Source organism: Phodopus roborovskii, unplaced genomic scaffold, assembly GCF_943737965.1.
Source record: "Phodopus roborovskii unplaced genomic scaffold, PHOROB, whole genome shotgun sequence".
Classification (NCBI taxonomy): Eukaryota; Metazoa; Chordata; class Mammalia; order Rodentia; family Cricetidae; genus Phodopus; species Phodopus roborovskii.
In genome coordinates, this window is record NW_026126480.1 from 29,772,708 (window position 1) to 29,793,142 (window position 20,435).

The 20,435-nt window shown below is 47.5% G+C and overlaps 1 protein-coding gene across 2 annotated transcripts in view; it reads left to right on the forward strand.

Annotated features, from left to right (window-relative positions):
- Positions 1-20,435, forward strand: part of Eef2k (eukaryotic elongation factor 2 kinase) — a 58,296-nt gene that overhangs the window by 36,928 nt on the left and 933 nt on the right. For both annotated transcript variants that reach the window (XM_051192835.1, XM_051192836.1), the window contains 13 exons: positions 1,534-1,571; positions 1,988-2,159; positions 5,869-6,018; positions 6,869-7,001; positions 7,274-7,401; positions 7,931-8,132; positions 10,036-10,103; positions 11,248-11,325; positions 12,187-12,249; positions 14,937-15,071; positions 15,207-15,395; positions 16,208-16,332; positions 19,682-19,860. In XM_051192835.1, the coding sequence (XP_051048792.1) occupies positions 1,534-1,571; positions 1,988-2,159; positions 5,869-6,018; positions 6,869-7,001; positions 7,274-7,401; positions 7,931-8,132; positions 10,036-10,103; positions 11,248-11,325; positions 12,187-12,249; positions 14,937-15,071; positions 15,207-15,395; positions 16,208-16,332; positions 19,682-19,860 (1,660 nt within the window). The remainder of the gene's footprint in view (positions 1-1,533; positions 1,572-1,987; positions 2,160-5,868; positions 6,019-6,868; positions 7,002-7,273; positions 7,402-7,930; positions 8,133-10,035; positions 10,104-11,247; positions 11,326-12,186; positions 12,250-14,936; positions 15,072-15,206; positions 15,396-16,207; positions 16,333-19,681; positions 19,861-20,435) is intronic.

Below are 20,435 nucleotides of genomic sequence, written 5' to 3' on the forward strand. Positions count from 1 at the left end.
AGAAGCAGAACATGGCCAGTGTTCCCACAGGGTCCTCTCAGTGACTTCTCACCCACCAAGGTGCAACGCTGTCCCAAACCCTGTCCTGAGACTTTCATCTGTCACTGTATCTTTTGAGTGTGGCTTCTTTTTACTCAACATTTTCCATTTCTTTAAATAATTACAACATTTTTCTTTGATGTACATTCGTGTTTTGCCATGGGTTTTGGGTCCCCTGGAACTGGAGTTACAGTCAGTTGTGAGCTGCCATGTGGGTGGTGGGAATAGAACCCAGGTCCTCTGGGAAAACAGCCAGTCTTCTTAACTGCTTTCCAGAGGTTCCTATCTTTCCAGCTCCAGCATTTTCCACTTTTTTCTTTGCCGTGTAAATACTTCATTGAATGAATAGAGCTAGTGCTTTGTGTGGCAGATCACTGATGGACATTTAGACAGCTTGCCTTTCTCCTCCTTTCTGTTTTTACTGTTTTCCTTCTTTATCTCCCCCCCCCCCCAAGACAGGGTTTCTCTGTGTAGCCCTGTCAGTACTGGAACTCACTCTGTAGACCAGGCTGACCTTGAAATTACAAGAGATCCACCTGCCTCTGCCTCCCAAGTATTGGGATTAAAGGGGTACTCCACCTCTGCCTGGCTTATCTTCATAGTTTTAAGTGGTGTGTGTGTGTGTGTGTGTGTGTGTGTGTGTGTGTGTGTGTGTTCTTGCATATGCAAATGAGTACAGTGCCCACAAAAGCCATAAGAGAGCCCTGGAGCTGGAGTTACATACCCAGCTCCAGGTATGGGAGCTGTCTGATGTGGATGCTGGGAGCTGAGCTCAGGTCTTCTGCAAGTCAGAGAGAGTTCTTAACTGCTGAGCCATTTTTCCTTCCTTCTGTTTTGAGATAACATTACTCATATTTTTATACCTGTACACAATTCCCTACACAACTTTTTTTTTTTTTTTGAGATAAGGTCTCTCTATCTAGCCCTGGCTAGCCTGGAATTCAGTATGTAGACCAGGCTGGCCTTGACTCAGAGGTCCTCCTGCCTCTGCCTCCTGAGTTCTTGGATCAAAGGCATGAGTCACCATTCCTGAGTTACATACTCATCTTAAAAAGAGAAGGTGTTTATTTTGACTCATGGTTTCAGAAATTTCAGTTTGTGGTCTGTTGGTCCTATTGCTTTGGGCCTCTGTGGGCTCAGTTCATCATAGCAGGAGCATGTGGCAGAGGAGGAGGCCTGTTCACCTGATGGTGGCCAGGAAGCAAAGAGAGGAAAAGCAAAAAGACTGTGAAAGCACTCTTTGTCGTGCGCTGCCCCTCCCCAGCATCTTGGCCCCACTGTAGGTTCTTCCATTGGGTTGGGATGATCTATCAGGGGTCATCCTCATCCCAGCAGTCCCCAGGCTGAAAAGCCTCTCTGGCTTTGGCACTGAGGCCCAGGAGGGACAGCCTAGGGTTATTAGGGTTGTGGGAATGTACGGGACACCTTGCTGGGTAGGCAGTGACAGAGGGGATCGTGGGGTATGGGCACTGATGACTCCGTCCTATCTTTCAGCCCTTCGGCCGTGGAGCAATGAGGGAGTGCTTCAGGACGTAAGTGACTTGGCCTGGGACTTCTGCCTAGACTCCTAAAGCTAGGACTTTGAGGGTATTTCCAACCAAAGGCTGAAACAAGTGAAACAAGTTGTCGGTCCCTCCATTTAGCCCAAGTTCTTCTCTGTCTGGTGTCTGTTGGACTCCACACTGGCCCAGTTGTAGGGCCTGGAAGGAAAGGGATGGCCACTCATGTGCCTGGGTATTTGGAAGCACAGAGGGGTGGGATGGGAGGCCACAGACATTGGCCCTTAGCTGTTCTAGAGTGGGGATGTTGCTTTCCCTCTAGCTCCTGAACCCTGTTCCGTCCTCCACCTAGCCATCTCAGACAGGGCCTAGTTCGTCTGAGATCTCAAGGATGTGCCTGCAGTGAACCCCTGAGATTCAGACAGGCTCCCCCTTGTCTTTCTCCCCAGGAAGAAACTCTCCAATTTTTTGCATGCCCAGCAATGGAAGGGGGCCTCCAACTACGTGGCAAAACGCTATATTGAGCCAGTGGACAGGAGCGTGTACTTTGAGGATGTCCAGCTGCAGATGGAGGCTAAGCTGTGGGGGGAGGAGTACAATCGGCACAAGCCTCCCAAGCAGGTGCGTGAGCCCCATCAGCCTCCCTTCTACACTGGCTGACCATGAGGGTGGTGGTGAAACATGAGGTCCTAGCTTCACCTCTTCTGGTATGCTGGGGATTGAAATGAGACCTTTGCATATGCCAGCCAAGTGCTGGACTGTGGAGACACACTTCAAGCTCTGGAATTTTGGGATTAAAGGCATGCACCACTGTGCCTAGCCCCTCACCTTCTTACCAGTTGCCAAGTAACTATCATCTTTTTTTTTTTTTTTTTTTCATATGTAATGAATCATTTATTCCTAAAAACCAGGAGCTCTGTGATTGGAGTGTTTTTAATCTCTGTTGATAGATGGGATCTGTTTATGATCTTTATAAAGTAATTTTTAAATAATCTGTATCTATTTTGTAGTGTGGCCGGTGCACACATGCCACATCACATGTGTGGAGGTCAGGGGATAACCTTTGAGAGTTGGTGCTCTCCTTTTGCCATGCAGGGTCCAGGGATTGAACTCTAGTCATCAGGCTTGGTGGCAGGCTCCTTTCTTTACCTGCTGAGCCATTTCATTGTTCTTTCATGAGTTTTGTTTGCAGATGGTAGAAACCCATCTGGACTGGGAAACAAGGTAAGTCCTTGTTTCATGCACTTGAGAAGTAGATCCAGCTCTAGCCATGACTGATACCAGCCATGCTGAGGTCATTAGGAGCCTTCCTCTATGGCCTGAGTATCTGGGTTGGCACCACCTCCGTGTGCCCTGTTGGTCCCAACAGCTGCAGGCTCATTTCTCACCAACCTTATTGGGATGACAGTGCTTTGTTTCTATTTCTTTTTTCAATTTATTCGTTTGTTTGAGACAGGGTTTCTCTGTGTAATAGCCCTGGCTGTCCTAGAATTGACTTTGTAGATCAGGCTGTCCTGGAACTCACAGAGAATCACCTGCCTCTGCCTCCTTAGTGCTGATAATTAAAGGTATGCACCACCACCTACTGCCTGGCTAACAATACCTTGTTTCTAAGAAGTTCCATTGCAAGTGTCAGAACTAGGTATCATTGCTCTGATTATCAGTTGCATATGTCTGAACTAACCAAAGTATTCTGTGGGAGGGAGCATGTAGATGGGCAGCCTGAGCCCTGTGCTGACCTTTTTAGTCAGTAATCAAAGGCCTTTCTCCCCAGGCCATATGGACAGGGACTGGGGACATGCTAGCTTCCAAGCAGTAGCAGCAGGTGTGGGGATGGATGTGGGCTTTCTGGGGGACTGGACTCCCCAGGTTAACCAACCTGACTACTTAGGCGGGAATGGAGCCTGTGCTCCAATCCAGGCCTTCCTGCCCTCTGCCAGATTGCCTCTTCGCCTTGACCTCTATGTTATTACTCCACCTGGTGCTAACCAAAACCTGTTGTTATTTAAGCAAACACGGCTCTCTGCTTCCGTCCTACATCCCCCAGTGCCTCAGGAAAGCCATACTTCAGGCAGTCAACAGGATTTGTCAGTCATCTGCTTATAAGGCCCCTGATTAAACACACTTGGGGTGTAATCAAGAGACCAGAGTCTGCTGTGTGAAGTGGCACATGCCTTTAATCCCAGCACTCGGGAGGCGGAGGCAGAGGCAGGTGAATCTGTAAAAAGTTTTAAAGCAGTCTAGTCTGCATAGCAAGTTCAGACTAGCCAAGGCTGCATAGTGAGAACCTGCCTCAAAAAACAAACAGCAACAACAAAAGAACCCATAGCCCTGACTCCCAGGGGCTATGAGCTCAGCAATTTGCCTCTCTCTGATCTGGCTTCCCTTCTCTTCTTTCCTGGCTTATTTCCTGCCCCAGGACCTTTGTTCTGGCTGTGCCTTCAAGTCTGTGTCACTCCCATAATCTTTGAATGGTGAGTTTCTCACAGTTTAGGGCTCAGCTTACACATCATCTGTCACCTCCAGAGCAAGGCCATCAGCCATGGCAAATAAGAACCCCCTTCTACCTAGTCACCTTTATCATGTTATTCTGTTTTGTTCTGTTTTCCTTTCTTTGAAGCAATGTGATCTGAAAAGGACCTATCCATTTAGTTACTATTTTAATGACTGCTGTCCCCATTCCCACCAGCCCTGGCATTTTGTCTGTTTCTGTCCTCCAGTGCCTGGGTGTTAAGTGAGTAATAACAAGGCTAAACTGGAGACAGCAGATGAATGTGGTTATCTGAGCAGGCGTTGGTTGCCCACTCAACTGTGCGCTGCCCCTTCTAACCCAGCAAGCCCTCTAGTAGCTAGCCAGCCACATCCAGCTGTGTAGGGCTTGAGGCACAGTGGCGACAGAACGCTTTCTGGAACTGTTTGCTCTTCTCCCCAAGTTGGTTCTCAGAACCACAGATGTCTTTGCTAAAGGTCTCAGCTGTCACCTCTGGGCTCAGGTTCCTTCTGTAGCTGTTGCCTGCCTGTCTGGTGACCTGCTTCGCTAGAGGGTCATTGCTTTTGAAGCTCAAACCTGGTTCTTTCCATGTATGGGTGGTTCTGAGAGGGACAGGTGCCAGCAGAGTCCTTAGGAATCAGAAGCCACAGGTCTCTTTTTACTCCACTTTAGAAACCATGCGTAGTGTCTATATTAGCAACTGTGTATAACATTCCACACATACTCTATAAAAATCTAGCCAGGCTTAGTAGTGCTCGCTTTAATCCCAGCACTCAGGAGGCAGAGACAGGCAGATCTCTGTGAGTTTGAGGCCAGCCTGGTCTACAGAGTGAGTTCCAGGACAACCAGAGCTACAGAGTAATACCCTATCTTAAAATCCCCCAACCAAAATAAGTACATTTTTTAAAAATTTCAAAAAATGTTGACATTTCTTGTAATTCCCCATTGCAGAGAAACTACTTTTCTTATTGGGGCCAAACTTAAGGAAAAGGGTCAGGGTTAATTTCTGTTCACAGTTGGTAGAGGTAGAAAAGGTCTGTCAGTAGGAACATGAGGCAAATGGTCAAGCAGACAGGAAGTGGCTGAGCTATAAAACCCCAAGGGCTGCCCCAAAGGCCCACTTCCTTTGATAGAACTTCACTTCCTAAAGATTTGTGGCACTAGCAGTTTAGGACACCATGTCTAACCACAACTTAACAGCAATAATAACATGAACAATGATCCCTTTGTGCATCAATAAATTTAATCTTTGTGCCAAGTCTGACATCCTCCTATCTGCCTGCAAGGAAACTAAAACACGGTGACATGAAATAATTTGCCCAAACTTCCAATATTAGTGTCAAGCCAGTCTGAGTTGCTAGCAAAGAGACCCATTAAGTTTGCACAGACATAAAATGGTTCCTTTCTAATTTGTATAAAAGCATCTCTGAGCAGGCTGATATCTGTGTCTTTGAAGTCATCCAGAGACCGGGTTCCTTCTGTCCCTGTCACTCTCATCTCCTAGCATTGACCATGGTTCCAGTTATGGCTCCCAAGCAGTCCACCTTACAGGGCAGGCTGCAGTCATGGCATTGCTGGGACTCGTTTCCCATTGGCCAGGTGTGGTCACATGGTCACACCTAGCAGCAAGAGAGGCTAATCAGTGTGATTCCCTTTGTGATCCTTGCTAAAATCCAGAGATGAAGATCATCATACTTAAAAGGAGGGGAGTGAGTTCCTGGTACAGCTAGCAGTTCTTGAAAGAGCTGTTGAGTGGTGAGACCTGATCTGTGCCCACGGGAGCAGTGTGCTCCCAGCCTGGCTCCTTCCACTTGACCCTGCTCCCTGCTCCCTCCCCAGGTGGACATTATGCAGATGTGCATCATTGAGCTAAAGGACAGACAAGACCAACCCCTCTTCCACCTGGAGCACTACATTGAGGGCAAGTACATCAAGTATAATTCCAACTCAGGCTTTGTCCGTGATGATGACATCCGACTAACACCACAGGTGAGGCCCTGGGCTTGCTGTGCTCACACTTTTCATCCTCCATCCCCTTAGAGGACAGGAAGATTCCTGTGGGTGGAGTCTTATATCCTCATAGGATCCTCACATCCATTGTAACATGAGTGATGAACCCAGGGCTCCAACATGAGAGGCACCATCCTACCATACAACAGTATCCCCGGTCCTTAAAGAAGATCCCCCACCATGTGTTTCTCTGCAGTGAATGTGTCATACATATGTGCATGCGTGTGTATCCCTGGGTGTGTGTGCACATGTATATGTGCCTGTGTGATGTTGGGGATCATCTTTGATCACTCTTCTGCCTTATTCTTTGAGTCAGGGTCTCCTCTTCAAACCCAGAGCTTTCGGGTATGGCTAGTCTTTCTAGCCAGCTTGCTCCGGGGATCCTACCTCCACCTTCTTAAAGCTGGACTTTAGAGATGGACCTTCATCTGCACCCAACATTTACAGGAGTTTTGGGGCTCCAAGCCCTGGTCCTCATTATTTGCAGGGCAAGTGGTTTGACTACTAACTCATCTCCCAAGATTGTTTTTTCGAAGTCATACACCTGCCACCCTGTGCTAGGTTTTTTGTTTTTGTTTTTGTTTTTTTTGTTTTTTGTTTTTTTTTTTTTCTCAGAAGCCATAAGATGGCCATAAACCTATAACCCTGAGGTCTTTGAAAAGTTGAGCAGATCCTTCTACTCTTTTAACTCTATAAAGCTCTTCTTACATAGTATACCCTCACCAGGGTGGACCTGAGGATCACAGCCTCGGGCACAGCAGCGAGCCAGCATCTTCCTAGTCCACAATCTGGTCTGCTACAACTACCTTCTCTTCCTGTCCCAACACAGGCCTTCAGCCACTTCACATTTGAGCGTTCAGGTCATCAGTTGATTGTGGTGGACATCCAGGGTGTGGGTGACCTTTACACTGACCCACAGATCCATACTGAAACAGGCACTGACTTTGGAGATGGCAACCTCGGTAAGTGGGGAGAGCCAGCCCATGTCCACAGAGACCATGCTCCCCTAAAATCTGTTAGTTCTTTCTCCACCCAGGGGAATACACTGACAGACTGTTGGGTCTTCCCTGAGATTATAGGGGTGGGAACTTGGTTTGCTTAATCCACCACCCCAGCGTTGTTGTTGTTTTTTTTCTTTCTTTCTTTCTGCCTGTCTTGGCCATGTTTCCATGTCCCCACTGTCCTTTGTCACTGGGCAAAAGTAAGATGCCAGACAATCCCATTCTGCCTGCAGGTGTCCGGGGAATGGCTCTCTTCTTCTATTCTCATGCCTGTAACCGGATTTGCAAGAGCATGAACCTCGCACCCTTTGACCTCTCACCACGGGAACAGGCCGTGGTAAATCAGAGTACCAAGCTGTTGGTGAGTACTCAGTGTCGATTCACTCCAACGGGCCAGCCGTTCTGTCACCAAGAGGTGACATTTGCTTGGCTTTGGCCTAATTGTGACCAGAGTGAGGAAAGATGCAGAGACAGAAGTGGCAGGAAGCACGTGTGCCCATGTGCACTAATGAATGAATGACTCGGCCTGGTTCTCTAGGCCTGCCGAGTGTGTACAGTGGGACCAGCCAGCTTACTCTTCAAACACGAACCGATTCAGGAGACTATTGGCAAAAACAAATGTTGGCCTCTGAGTGTACCTTGGGGTATATTTCCAGCTCAAGCCTATGGAGCACAGCCAGTGCTGTAGGAAACACAGACTAGTAGCCCCTTTGAGTTCCATCCATATACCCCTTCTTGGACACTATATGGTTAATTCTGAACTAATTTTTCAGTAAGAGTCTCTCTTAGGCATGTGTAAAAGCCATTGATGAAAAGGTTTCAGGATTCAGAGGAACCTCCATTTTCTATAGAATGTTTACATGACATGACTATCTCCATTATATCCCCAGCAATCGGCCAAGACCATCTTGAGGGGGACAGAGGAGAAGTGTGGGAGTCACTACATAAAGACGCTCTCTGGCAGCCGCCCCCCCTTGCTCCTCCGCCTTTCAGAGAACTCTGGGGATGAGAACATGAACGATGTGACCTTTGACTCTCTGCCTTCCTCCCCATCTTCGGCCACACCACACAGCCAGAAATTGGACCAGCTCCGTAAGTCCTGGATATTGACATCACAGTGACAGCCACCAGCTACAGCAGAGCTAAACCAATTTTATTCAGGGTAGAAAATGAGACAGTTTAGCCCAGATGGCATTACTAGTGAGTTCACAGGACAAACTTCCAAGATGCAGCCATCCAATATAGGAAACCTCAGTGTGGTTTATGAGGCTAGCTGCAAAGCTGGCATCTGACAGAACGCAGAAAAAACATTCCATCTCAACACCATTACAAGCACAGTGTACAAACTGTGAATACGCCAGTTATGGTGGTTCATGACTGAGGCAGAAGCAGTGAAATCTTGAGTTTGAGGCCAGCCTGATTTGCATAGCAATTCCAATCCAGCCGGGCTACCTCTTCTCTCTCTCTCTCTCTCTCTCTCTCTCTCTCTCTCTCTCTCTCTCTCTCTCTCTCAAAAACTAAAACAAAATAACCACACCTCCCATAAGACAATCTTTTTTAAAAGTATAAAGTACTGGGCTGGAGAGATGGCTCAGCAGTTAAGTGCACTGCCTGCCCTTCCAGAGGTCCTGAGTTCAATTCCCAGCACCCACATGGTGACTCACAACCATCTGTAATGAGATCTGGTGCCCTCTTCTGTCATGCAGGCATATATGCAGGCATAACACTATATATATAATCTAAAAAAAAAGGAATGTCTTATAAAAAAATATATATGTGTGTATACTTATATGTATATTATATATGTATATATATAATATGTATACACACACATTACACATATATAATATATGTATAAATATACACACACATATATAAAGTACTAACAAATAAAAATTGTTGGCTTATTATAGTTGAATCTGAGAGTTATTCTGCATTAGGAAACTTGTTAATGTCAAATTAATAAATCGAAAGATCAAAGCTGAGGCTACCAAGATGGCTTGCCATGAAATACTTTAAAAAATATTAAAAGCTATTTTAAAATGTAAAGGCTGTTTTTATAAACTGTGTGTACATGGGTGTATGCTGGGTTTGAACACAAGCCTCATTCTTGGTTGACTTTTCTCTCTCTACATTGAAATCTCCCCAGCCTGCATTATTTCAGACTTAATTAAAATGATCAGCCTGCTGAATGTGGTGGCCACGTGTTTATTCCAGTACTTAGGAGACCAAGGCAGGTGGATCTCTGTGAGTTTAAGACCAGCTTGGAAAAAAAAAAAAAAAAAAAAAAAAAAAAAAAAAGACCAGCTTGGTCTACAGAGTGAGTTCCATAACAGCCAGGGCTACATAGTAAGAGCCTGTTTGAAACAACATGAACAAATCAGGCTACAGCTTGCTTAGGGCAGGGGAAAGATGACTGCCAGAGACAGTTGGCTTGAAAGCCATGTTGTGACCCACACTTTGAGCCCCACGTGGACAGATAGCTTCTCTTTTATCATATCTGCACTTTCATCAGAGCTGGTGTGTTACTCAGCACATTACATGTATAGCTATGCACATGACAAAGTCATACATCCCATGGCTGTCAAGAGGTGGACTTGGAAAGAGTTGAGAAAGAACTGTAACTTTAAAAGTAGCGGGATAGTCAGGGCGCACACCTTTAATCCCAGCACTGGGGAGGCAGTTCAAGGCCAGCCTGATCTACAGAGGAAGTTCCAGGACAGCCAAGGCTACACAGAGAAACTCTGTCTCAAAACAACCAAAAATAAATTTGTGTGTGTGTGTGTTTATGTATGTATGTACAACGTTAAAAGTAAAAGTAAAATGCTGGGCATGGTGGTGCACACCTGTAACCCTAGCATTTAGGAGGCTGAGGCAGGAGGATTGCCAGGAGTTGGGCTGCAAAGGGGGGTTTGGTGCAGGTACCATGTGCTGTAGGCAGGCTGTGTGCGGCTCTTGGGTATGTCTTATATCACCTTTGCTTGCCCCTGCTCAGATTGGCCCGTGTTTGGTGACCTCGATAACGTGGGCCCTAGAGACCATGACCACATGGACAATCACCAGGTGAGTGGAGAGGAGGGAGGTTGCCAGCTGCCATCCCAGAGTGGTGTGGAAGAGGGTTTTAGGTTGAGGGAGGCAGCCCACCCAGTCCAGTATCTCTCAGATTGCCCCACAGCTTCAAGTTCACTTTTGGTGCTGTTGGAATCATCATCTTGGCCAGATAGTATTTTAAAGAAGTTTGATTTCTCCTTAATTCTCATGATGTATGTATGAGATAGACTTTTCCCTATTCCCTTTACAATAGATTTTGTTCTAGAACTAGATATAGGGGCTGGGGATGTACTCAGTTGGTAGAGATAGTACTTACCTAGCTTGCATGAAGCTCTCTGAGTTTAATCCCCAGAACCACAGAAACTGAGAATAATAGTGTCTACCTATAATCCCAGCACTTGTAGAGGCAAGAAGATCACAAGTTCAAGACATAGTGAGTTTGAGGCCAGCCTGAGCTACGTGAGCTCCTGTCTCAAAAGAAAAAGAGACTGTAAAACCAATGAGGAAATACTCACTGTTTTCTGGCTTTCAGCCCTATGTTACTTGCCTTCTTTAGTACTGTGTGATGAGATAGAACACAGTGGCAGAAGGGTGTGGCAAAGTTGCTCACCTCGCTGGTGGCCTGCAAACAGTGGGGCCAGCGAAGAGTCCAGAAGGGTCTGGAGATAGGTATTCAAAGGGGTGCTCCAGTAACCTGCTTCCTTCAACCAGGCCCCACGTCCTGATAACCCATTCAGCTATGAACTCATCACTGGGTTACTCCATGGATGAGGTTAGCACTCTTTTGATACATTCACCTTTCAATAGCACAGCTAGCTAGGAACCTTCGGGGGATGCATTTTGTACCAAACTATAACAGTCCTTCAATTAAGATACTAGGATGAATCTCATAGCCAAGGAAACTAAAACTCAGACAAGTTGAGCAATTGCCCAGGTCTTGTGGCTGGAGAGTAGCAAAGTCGGGGGCTGTGTCCAGGCTCCAGGGCCTAAGTTCTTTTCCGCTGCTTTTTACTGCTTTCTGGTCTCTCGATCAGCAGGAGGTAGGAAGAAGACTGTTGAATGAGGTGATGAGAACAGATGACTGGGGTGTCCGGATGTCATCACCACCAGGTCTTGGGAGTGCCACTAGAACCCTCAGCTTGTCCTCTCTCTGCAGGACTATGAGAACAGTGGGGACAGTGGCTACCCAAGCGAGAAGCGAAGTGACCTGGATGATCCTGAGCCCCGAGAACACGTAAGCACCCCCAGACCTAAGACTGTTATCCACTGGGATAAAGAGCTAACAGGCAAGTAAAAGTTAGTCCTGAGAACAAGTAGCAAATCAGGCCAGCAGCGGCAAACGCAGGGAGGAGGTAAGGGCATGGGGATGAGGAGGGGAAGAGAGGACGGCTTGGATATGAGGTTGAAAGTGACAGGCTGGGTGCGGTGACACATTTGAGAGGATTATATTCAGGGCCAGCCTGGGCTAAGGATATTCTGTCTCTAAAAAGAACAACAACCATAAAACAAACAAAAAACATAGATAAAACGGCATCCAAATCTTTGAAGCTGGACCCTTTGGTTGCTGAGCAGAAAGGACGCTGGGTAAAAGGCTTCACTGGTGCCTGGTACCTGGGAGGGTCCCAGGTATAACCCTGGCAGTCCTAGAGAGGGTTTAGGCCTGCTTCCACAGTCTCCCTCCCAGCAGTCTCGGGTGGAGGTGGCTTCCATACTCTTGGCCCTTCAGAGACATCACCATGCACCAAAATAGAACCTGTACAGTAAGACCTGTTGTATGGAAGGCTCCGGTCTCAGCTATATAATTATGAACATGAAGCATGCAGGAGGAGGTTAGGCCAAAGGAAGAACTAACCACCATTTCTCCAGTGGCTTCATGCCAACTCTGGTACCCTGGGATCAATTCAGTCTATTCACACAGAGACAAGAAGTCTATGAACTCATTAGCTGTGCAGACAATGGTCCCAGCTTTACCTGGGAGTGATAGACTAGGGTCCCTAGAGAAGGGACCCTGGGAGGGCTAGTCCTGCTCCCCAAGAACTGGGTTCTGAGAGGAAGATCTTCCCCCTACAATCACCCATTTTCTGTTCCCTTGCAGGGCCACTCCAATGGCAACCGAAAGTCTGAATCTGATGAGGACAGCCTGGGCAGCTGTGGACGGGTATGTGCCCATAGGAACAGGTGGGCAGCTGTGGACAGGTGGGCAGCTGTGGGTGGGTATGTGCCCATAGGAACAGGTGGGCAGCTGTGGACAGGTGGGCAGCTGTGGAAAGGTAAGCAGCTGTGGACAGGTGGGCAGCTGTGGACAGGTAAGCAGCTGTGGACAGGTGGGCAGCTGTGAACAGGTGGGTAGCTGTGGGAAGCTGTGGGTGGGTATGTGCTCATAGGAACAGGTGGGCAGCTGTGGGTGGGTATGTGCCCATAGGAACAGGTGGGCAGCTGTGGACAGGTGGGCAGCTGTGGACAGGTGAGCAGCTGTGGACAGGTGGGCAGCTGTGAACAGGTGGGCAGCTGTGGACAGGTGGGCAGCTGTGGGTGGGTATGTGCTCATAGGAACAGGTGGGCAGCTGTGGGTGGGTATGTGCCCATAGGAACAGGTGGCCGGCTGTGGACAGGTGGGCAGCTGTGGACAGGTGGGAAACTGTGGACAGGTGGGCAGCTGTGGACAGGTGGGCAGCTGTGGGTGGGTATGTGCTCATAGGAACAGGTGGGCAGCTGTGGGTGGGTATGTGCCCATAGGAACAGGCCTTCCTCTTCTGGCTCTTGTGCTCTGCCCTTCTCCTGACACACTGCCTGCCCCTCCACCTTGTGCATGTCCATTTTGCAAAAGGCAGGTTGGGGGTCATGTCCTGGGAAGGGAGGAAAGAGATGGTCCTGGAAGAAGGTAACAAGGACAGCTCATGTGTTAGGGAGCCTGGCAAGAAGGTCATAGCATTTGCCACTTTCTCCTTGCCACTACCCAGTGAGACATTTGCTAGGTTGTTCATCGCCTCTTTTATATGAGAAGACTAGAGTCCTGGACAACTTTCTCCCAGTTTCCTGGACACCCTGGGATGTGGTCCTTATTCAAAACACTTGGGCTCAGAAATGCTTTGGATTTCAGATTATTTCTCTGTTTCTGTTTTTCATGTGTGTGCATGCATATGTGTGTTATGCAGGCTTTTGCATGTGTGTGGGTACACATGTGTGGCCATGCATGTAGAATCCAAGGTTGATATTGAGAATCATCCTTTATTGTTCTTACACCTTATTCTTCTAGACAAGGTCTCTCAATCAAACCCAGAGCTCACTGATCTGGCTAGTTATACTAGTCAGCTTGCACTGGGAATCATGTCTCTGCCTTCTAGGGCTATAATTACAGGCAGGCTGCCACTCCTACCAGGCTTCTGGGAGATAGGAACTTTACTTCTCATGCTTGTACAGCAAATGTTTTAACCACTGAGCCATCATCTCAATTTCACATTTTACAGTAAAAAAAGAAAATCTGGACACTTGGCATATACACAATTAGACAACTTGGGAGGGACCCAAAGTCTACCCATGAGATTCATCCTGTGTGTTGTATATATACTTAAAACATGAGCTGAGGGTAATTTTACCTACAATTTTAGTGTGCTTGTCTTTTGGGCACTGTGTGTATGACTGGTGTCTTGGTGATGGCTGCTGTCAGGCATGTTTAGGAAAGGCCAGCCCTACTGCACTTGTTATTCTCTGATTGTCCAACACATTGTGCACCACACCTCTCACTGTTTGCTAAGTTGAGACCCTCCTGCCTACAGAGTCCTTCCTCCCCCTGAAGACTGGCCCCCAAATCTGGAGCCCAGGGGCACCTTCTAACTCTGGCCACCCCAACTGGCTGGACTCTTCTTTTTCCTTTGCTGATGGTCAGATGAAGCCTTCTCAGCCTGGAGCAGGACAGAGTTGCTCAGCTGAGTCACTGTTAGCATCCTGGGCTGGGTCCTAGTTGCTTCAGAGCTGCAGGACATTTGACTGCCTGTGTTCCATGAAGCCCCTCATGGCTGTTGCTCACTTCATCTTGGTTGACTTGGAGGAAGAAAGTGTTTTTGCTGGGGCCTGGTAGGAGGAAGAGCCTAAGAAAAGGCTTAGTGTCAAACCTCAGCTGTAGCTTCAGGCTGATAAGTGAGGGCAAGTGTTTCTCAGGGTCACTGAGGTCTGTTCTGCTGGACATTGTGTTCTGTTGCTGCCCTCTATCAGTACCCATGAGCTGGTGGCAATTGAATGTGAGTTTGAGGCCAGCCTGGTGTGCAGAGTGAGTTCCAGGACAGGCTCCCAAGCTACATAGAGAAACTCTGTCTTGAAGGGAAATAAAGAAAGAGAGGATGGGGATGAGGGGTGCTTCCTTGTAATCCCAGCAGTTGAGCGTCTGAGGAAGGAAGATCATGAATGTAACACAGCCTAACCTACATAGTGAGTTCAAGGTCCATCTGGACCACATAACAAGACTCTTGTTCAAACTGTCAGAAACAGGCCGAGTGGTGGTGGTGCACACCTTTAATCTCAGCACTCAGGAGGCAGAGGCAGGGAGATCTCTGTGAGTCCAAGTCCATCCTTGTCTACTACATAGCTAGTTCTAGGACAGCCAAGGCTGTTTTACAGAGAAACCCTGTCTCAGAGGGGGTAAAATGTACTATCAATTTGTCAGAAACAAATTAAAAGAATTGGGGGTCACTCTTGTCCAGTAAAGTTTGATGCCATGTGGGGTTCCTCGCCCTCGCCTGCCAGCCAGTCTCCCGTTTTTATGGGGGCTAACTTCTGTGGCAGCACATCCAACCCCAGCCCCTCTCTTCTCTGGCTTTTAAACTCCATCCACCTGGTCTCTCCCATCAGGTCTATGTGGAGAAGTGGAACCTGCGCAATCCCTCCCGCCTGCACCTGCAGAGGTCCTCGGCTGTGGCCCTTGAAGTGCAAAGGCTCAATGCTCTGGACCTTGAAAGGAAAATCGGGAAGTCTGTTTTGGGGAAGGTATGGGTGATACCCATTACAGAGCCCAGGGCGCTCTTCCACTAATTGGCTTCTTCTTGCAGGCTGGCTGGGCTGCCCTTGGGCAAGGCTTTGGCCTCCCAGGCAGCCAGACCAACACTGCAGTCTGTGTGGTAGGTCCATCTGGCCATGGTACGATACCACGAGGGCGGGCGCTTCTGCAAGAAGGATGAGGAATGGGACCGGGAGTCAGCCATCTTCCATCTGGAGCATGCAGCTGACCTAGGAGAACTGGAGGCCATCGTGGGTTTGGGACTCATGTACTCTCAGCTGCCCCACCACATCCTGGCTGATGTCTCTCTGCAGGTGAGGGAATGTGTAAACCCAACCTAAAGTGGAGGCTCAGCCAGTCCATCATTTACTGCCCCCATCCTGGTGGTCACCTACCGGAGGATCTGTTGGTTTGTTTGTTTTTTTGAGACATGCCCTGACTATGGAGCTCTGGCTGTCCTGGAACTCACCATGTAGACCAGGCTGGCCTTGAACTCATAGAGCTCTACCTGCCTGTACCTCCTGAGTGCTGGGATTCTAGGCATGGGCCACTATGCCCAGCTGCAACTGGAGGATTTCTATGGGCAGACAGATGTGGTGGCTCACTCTTGTAACCTCAACCAACACCCAGGAAGCTGAGGCTGGAAGATCATGAGTTTGAGGCTAGTCTGGGCTACGGAGTGAGATCCAGGACAGCCAGAGAAACTCTGTCTCATAGAAACAAACATTTTCCTTCTTATCTCTAAGCTTGAGCATGCATGGTTTCTCTAAGAGAACAGCTCACCTCCCACACACTGCCTGGCTCTTTCCTACCCGGCCTTTCTGTTTCACATGGCCAGCTCTTTGTTCATTCATCACTGTATGAATGAGAAGCTACTGAGTGTCAGGTTCCGCTCCAGCAGATAGCACTGTGGCCTGAACCATGATCAAATGGGCCCATCAAAGCCCCATGGAGGGCTCTTCCTCATTTTATCTCTACCAGGACTTGTTTCTCTTTGCATAACCTGTCATCACCTGGACATGTAACTTGTCACCTCCCACTTACTGATCAAAGAAGGAGATCAATTCTACCTCTGAAGTGATTAATCCCAAAGCAAAACTCTGTTTGTGCCCTTTCTCTTTGACAGGAGACAGAAGAGAACAAGACAAAGGGCTTTGATTACTTACTAAAGGCGGCAGAAGCTGGTGACAGGCATTCCATGATCCTAGTGGCCCGAGCATTTGACACCGGCCTGAACCTCAGCCCAGACAGGTACTATGGCTGTCACCTGGTTGATGTGGTTGTGGTAACCCAGGCCACACAGGTTGCTTTTCTTTGGTTCAGGACAGATATAGGTTCTAGCCTTGGCTGTGCTTGTTACCAGTTCAGTGACCTTCAGCAAGATCCTTTACTTTCCTGGCCTCAGTTTCTTCATTTGGAGAAATAGGGATGATGATAGTATCTATCTCTAATGATGCGCCCATGCAAATACCTTTCCCACAGTGCCTCACACATAAAGCATGATGGCAGCCATTTGCCATCATATGTGGGGTGGGGGGAACCAGAAAGGTTTGCAGTTCTGTATGATTGTACATTGAAAATAGAATTTTGGTGATTTTGACTGCCTTTTCCTACTCTTGTTTTGTATTCATATGATGCTGTGCTGAAGATTAAACTAGGACCTCAACCTTGTCTACAGAGCTAGTTCCAGGACAGCCGGGCTACACAGAAAAATCTGAATCCAAAAAAAAAAAAAAAAAAAAAAGCCAAGAAAAAAATACATTCTTGAGCAGGCACCTTCTGTTTAGTGGCAAGAATTCATCTGCTATGCTGGGGAGGTAGCTCAATCAATAAATTGTTTGCCTGGCACATAAAGACATGAGTTTGGTCCCCAGAACTCATTTAGAAAAAGCTGACATTGGTGGACCCCTGAAGTCATTGGCAAGTTCCAGGTCAGTGAGACACCCTGTCTCAAGAAGAAAAAACAAAAACCAAGGCACCTAAGGAGTGACACTCATTTGTCCTCTGTCGTCTTGTTTTCTTCACACCTGTGCACATGTGCATGAACATATGAGCACATGCATTCACAAGAGCTCATGTGCCCGTGCACACACACATACACACATACACACACACACACACACACACACACACACACACACACACACACACAGACTTCTTCACTGGGTTCCAAAAAACAAAACAGACAAAAAGACAAAATAGGTCTGTGATTTTTCATATCAAGCTCTAGTTTTAAAACTTAGTATTTCTTTTTTCTTTCTTTCTCTCGCTCTCTCTCTTTTTTTTTTTTTTTTTTTTTTCCCCGAGACAGGGTTTCTCTTTGTAACGGCTCTGACTGGCCTGGAACTAGCTCTGTAGACCAGGCTAGCCTAGAACTCACAGAGATCTGCCTGCCTCTGCCTCCCAAGTGCTGAGATTAAAGGCGTGCACCACCACTGCCTAACATTTATTTTTACTTTTGACTTCACTTGAAGTCATGTTGATTTGTTAGAACTCTTTATATATGAAGCCAATGAACCCTTTGAACTTCTGTTTCTCCTGTCCCCACCTCTTGATTGCTAGGATTATAGGGATGCACTGCCATGCACAGTTAATATGGTGGTTTGGAGTCAAATTCAGGGCTGTGTGTGCCTGAACTTTATGTTTTTGTTTTTGTGAGATGCAGTCCCACTATATGGCCCTGGCTGACCTGGAACTCTCTATGTAGACTAGCCTGGACTTGAATTTATAGAAATCTGCCTGCCTCTGTCTCCCAAGTGCTGAAAGCAGAGCTGTGTGCACCAAACCCAGTCCCCTTCAATTTTATGTGTAAGATTAAATAGAGTCAAGGCTAGGTCCTGGACATCATTCTTGCCAGCTGAATTGCTTACATTTATTTATTTAATGAGTCTTTGTTCCGGCTAGGCCCTGGGAACACAACAGTAAACAACACAGGCTCCTTACTTCCTAAGACTTATCTTCTGGTGAAATAAGGCTACAAAACCCGGAAAGACAAGAAACTGATAATGACTAGTCATTGTTACAGGAAACAGCGTTTGCAGACTACATCTTAGGAGAGGTAACTTAGCTGAGACTGGGATGCAGAGTCAGGTATGAACAGAGCTAGGGGAAAGACGTCCTAGAACTGGAACAGCAGTGGGCCAGGGCAGGCAGGTGCTGGCTTGGGGGGGGGGGGGCTTGCAGATCTGATGTGGAGTTAAACTGGCATAGAGTGGAGGGTGCTGAAGTGAAGGCCAGGCAGCAGGACTGAAGTCACCTAGAGCTGCTGCTCAGCATGCTTCAGGACTCTCAGCTCTTCTGTTGGTCTATCTCTCTGCTCTTTAGCAGTACACCGAAATAATTCTCAGATGGGCGACACCAGAGAGAAGCAGCCAGCTGCCATGTTAGCCTGTGGTTTGTGTTGTGAAACTCTGGCTGGGACGTAGGTACCCATTAGCGATTTGGCTTATGTGTGTTAACTGTAGGTGACTGGGCTGTGAGACAGTCTCCATGTGCACTGGAGAACTGGGCTGGGCAGCTGAGGCAGAGCCTGAGGGGGCTGACAGTGGAAGTAGATGCCTGTAGTCCTAGACCTTGGGAGGCTGAGGCAGAAGCATGAGTTTGAGATCAAGTCTACATAGACCTTGTTACCAAATAAAGAAATAGGGGTCCAGTCTATTGCTGGTATTTCTGATGGTTCTAGAGCAATTGTGGTTGAAAGGCCCTTTCACAGGGGTCACATGTCACATATCCTGCATATCAGATATCCTGCATATCAAGATATTTATATTATGATTCATAACAGTGGCAAAATTATAGTTATGAAGTATCCACAAAAGTAATTTTATGACTGGGGGGTCACTGCAACCTGAGGAACTATATTAAAGGGTCACAGCATTAGGAAGGATGAGAACCACTACTCTGCAGTCTCTGCAGAGTCCCTCATCTACCACTCTTTCTGCTACTCAGGTGAAGGGCAGCATAGCAAAGACACGGGCCCTGCAATGTGTAGCTAGCCCACAGGGTGCTCAGGCACAGTCCTAGATAAATGTCACTCTTCACCAAGGTATTCTCCTGCCATTGGTGAAAGAATTGTCATACTGTACCAACTTTGTTAAGGAAAGATCCCTTAAAAAAAATACAGAAACTGAGCCTGCGTGGTGGTAGCACATGCCTTTAATCCCAGCACTCAGGAGCCAGAGGCAGGTGGATCTTTGAGTTTGAAGCCAGCCTGGTTTACAGAGCAAGTTCCAGGACACCCAGGACTAGACAGAGAAACCCTGTCTTAGGGGTGGGTATGTAGGAGAGCACTTGTTTTGTTACCAGAACCCACAATAGGGAGTTCATAACCACTTGTAACTCCAGCTCCATGGGATCCTTTTTCTCCTTTTGACTTTCATGTACACATGCACACATAAATTCAAATTTCTAAAAAATAAAATGCAAACATAGAAAGTCTACAATATGAAGGTGTCCCTTAGATGTGGTGGTCCTTGTATTATAGTTTGTGGACCAGAGGTGCTAGTCCCACTGGGATCCCAGTCTTGCCCCTCCAGATCAGTGGTCCTCTGTACTCCTACCCTGTTGCCACAGTAACATCTCTCTCCCCTCTCCTGGCAAGGTGCCAAGACTGGTCAGAGGCCTTGCACTGGTACAACACAGCCCTGAAGACGACTGACTGTGATGAAGGTGGAGAGTATGATGGAGTACAGGACGAGCCTCAATATGCACTGCTGGCCAGGCAGGCCGAGATGCTGTTCACTGGAGGATTTGGGCTGGACAAGAATCCCCAAAGATCAGGTGAGGCCCACAGACCTTCCCTGGAGTAGCATAGGGCTGGTGAAGGTCTATAGTTCTCATCTCCCTGGAATTAGGATGAGTTCCCAGATGAGTCCCTTTCCCCAGTAGGGGTCTTTATGGAGCCAGTATGGAGATGAACCTTTTATTTTTACTTTACCATTTTATATGTATGAGTGTTTACCTACCTGCATGTATATTTTGGGGATGGAGAGATGGCTCAGAGGCAAAAGCACTAGATGCTCTTCCAGATGTCAACTCTCAGCAGCTACATGGAGACTCACAACCATCTGTAATGAGATCTGGTGTCCTCTTCTGGTGTGCAGGGATACATGCAGGCAGAAGTGTGCTGGGAACTGAACTCTGGTCCTCTACTGTTAACCCCTGAACCATTTTCCCAGCCCCACACATTTTTATTTTAATTTTATATTATTCTTTGTTAACTTTTTTACTTACGTATTTTCTTTTAAATGCAGGAGGTGATAATCACACATATAACCCTAACCTTGGGATGACAAAAGCAAGTGGGTCCTGCAAGGGCTCACAGGTCCGCCTGTCCAGCTGAAATAGCAAGCTCC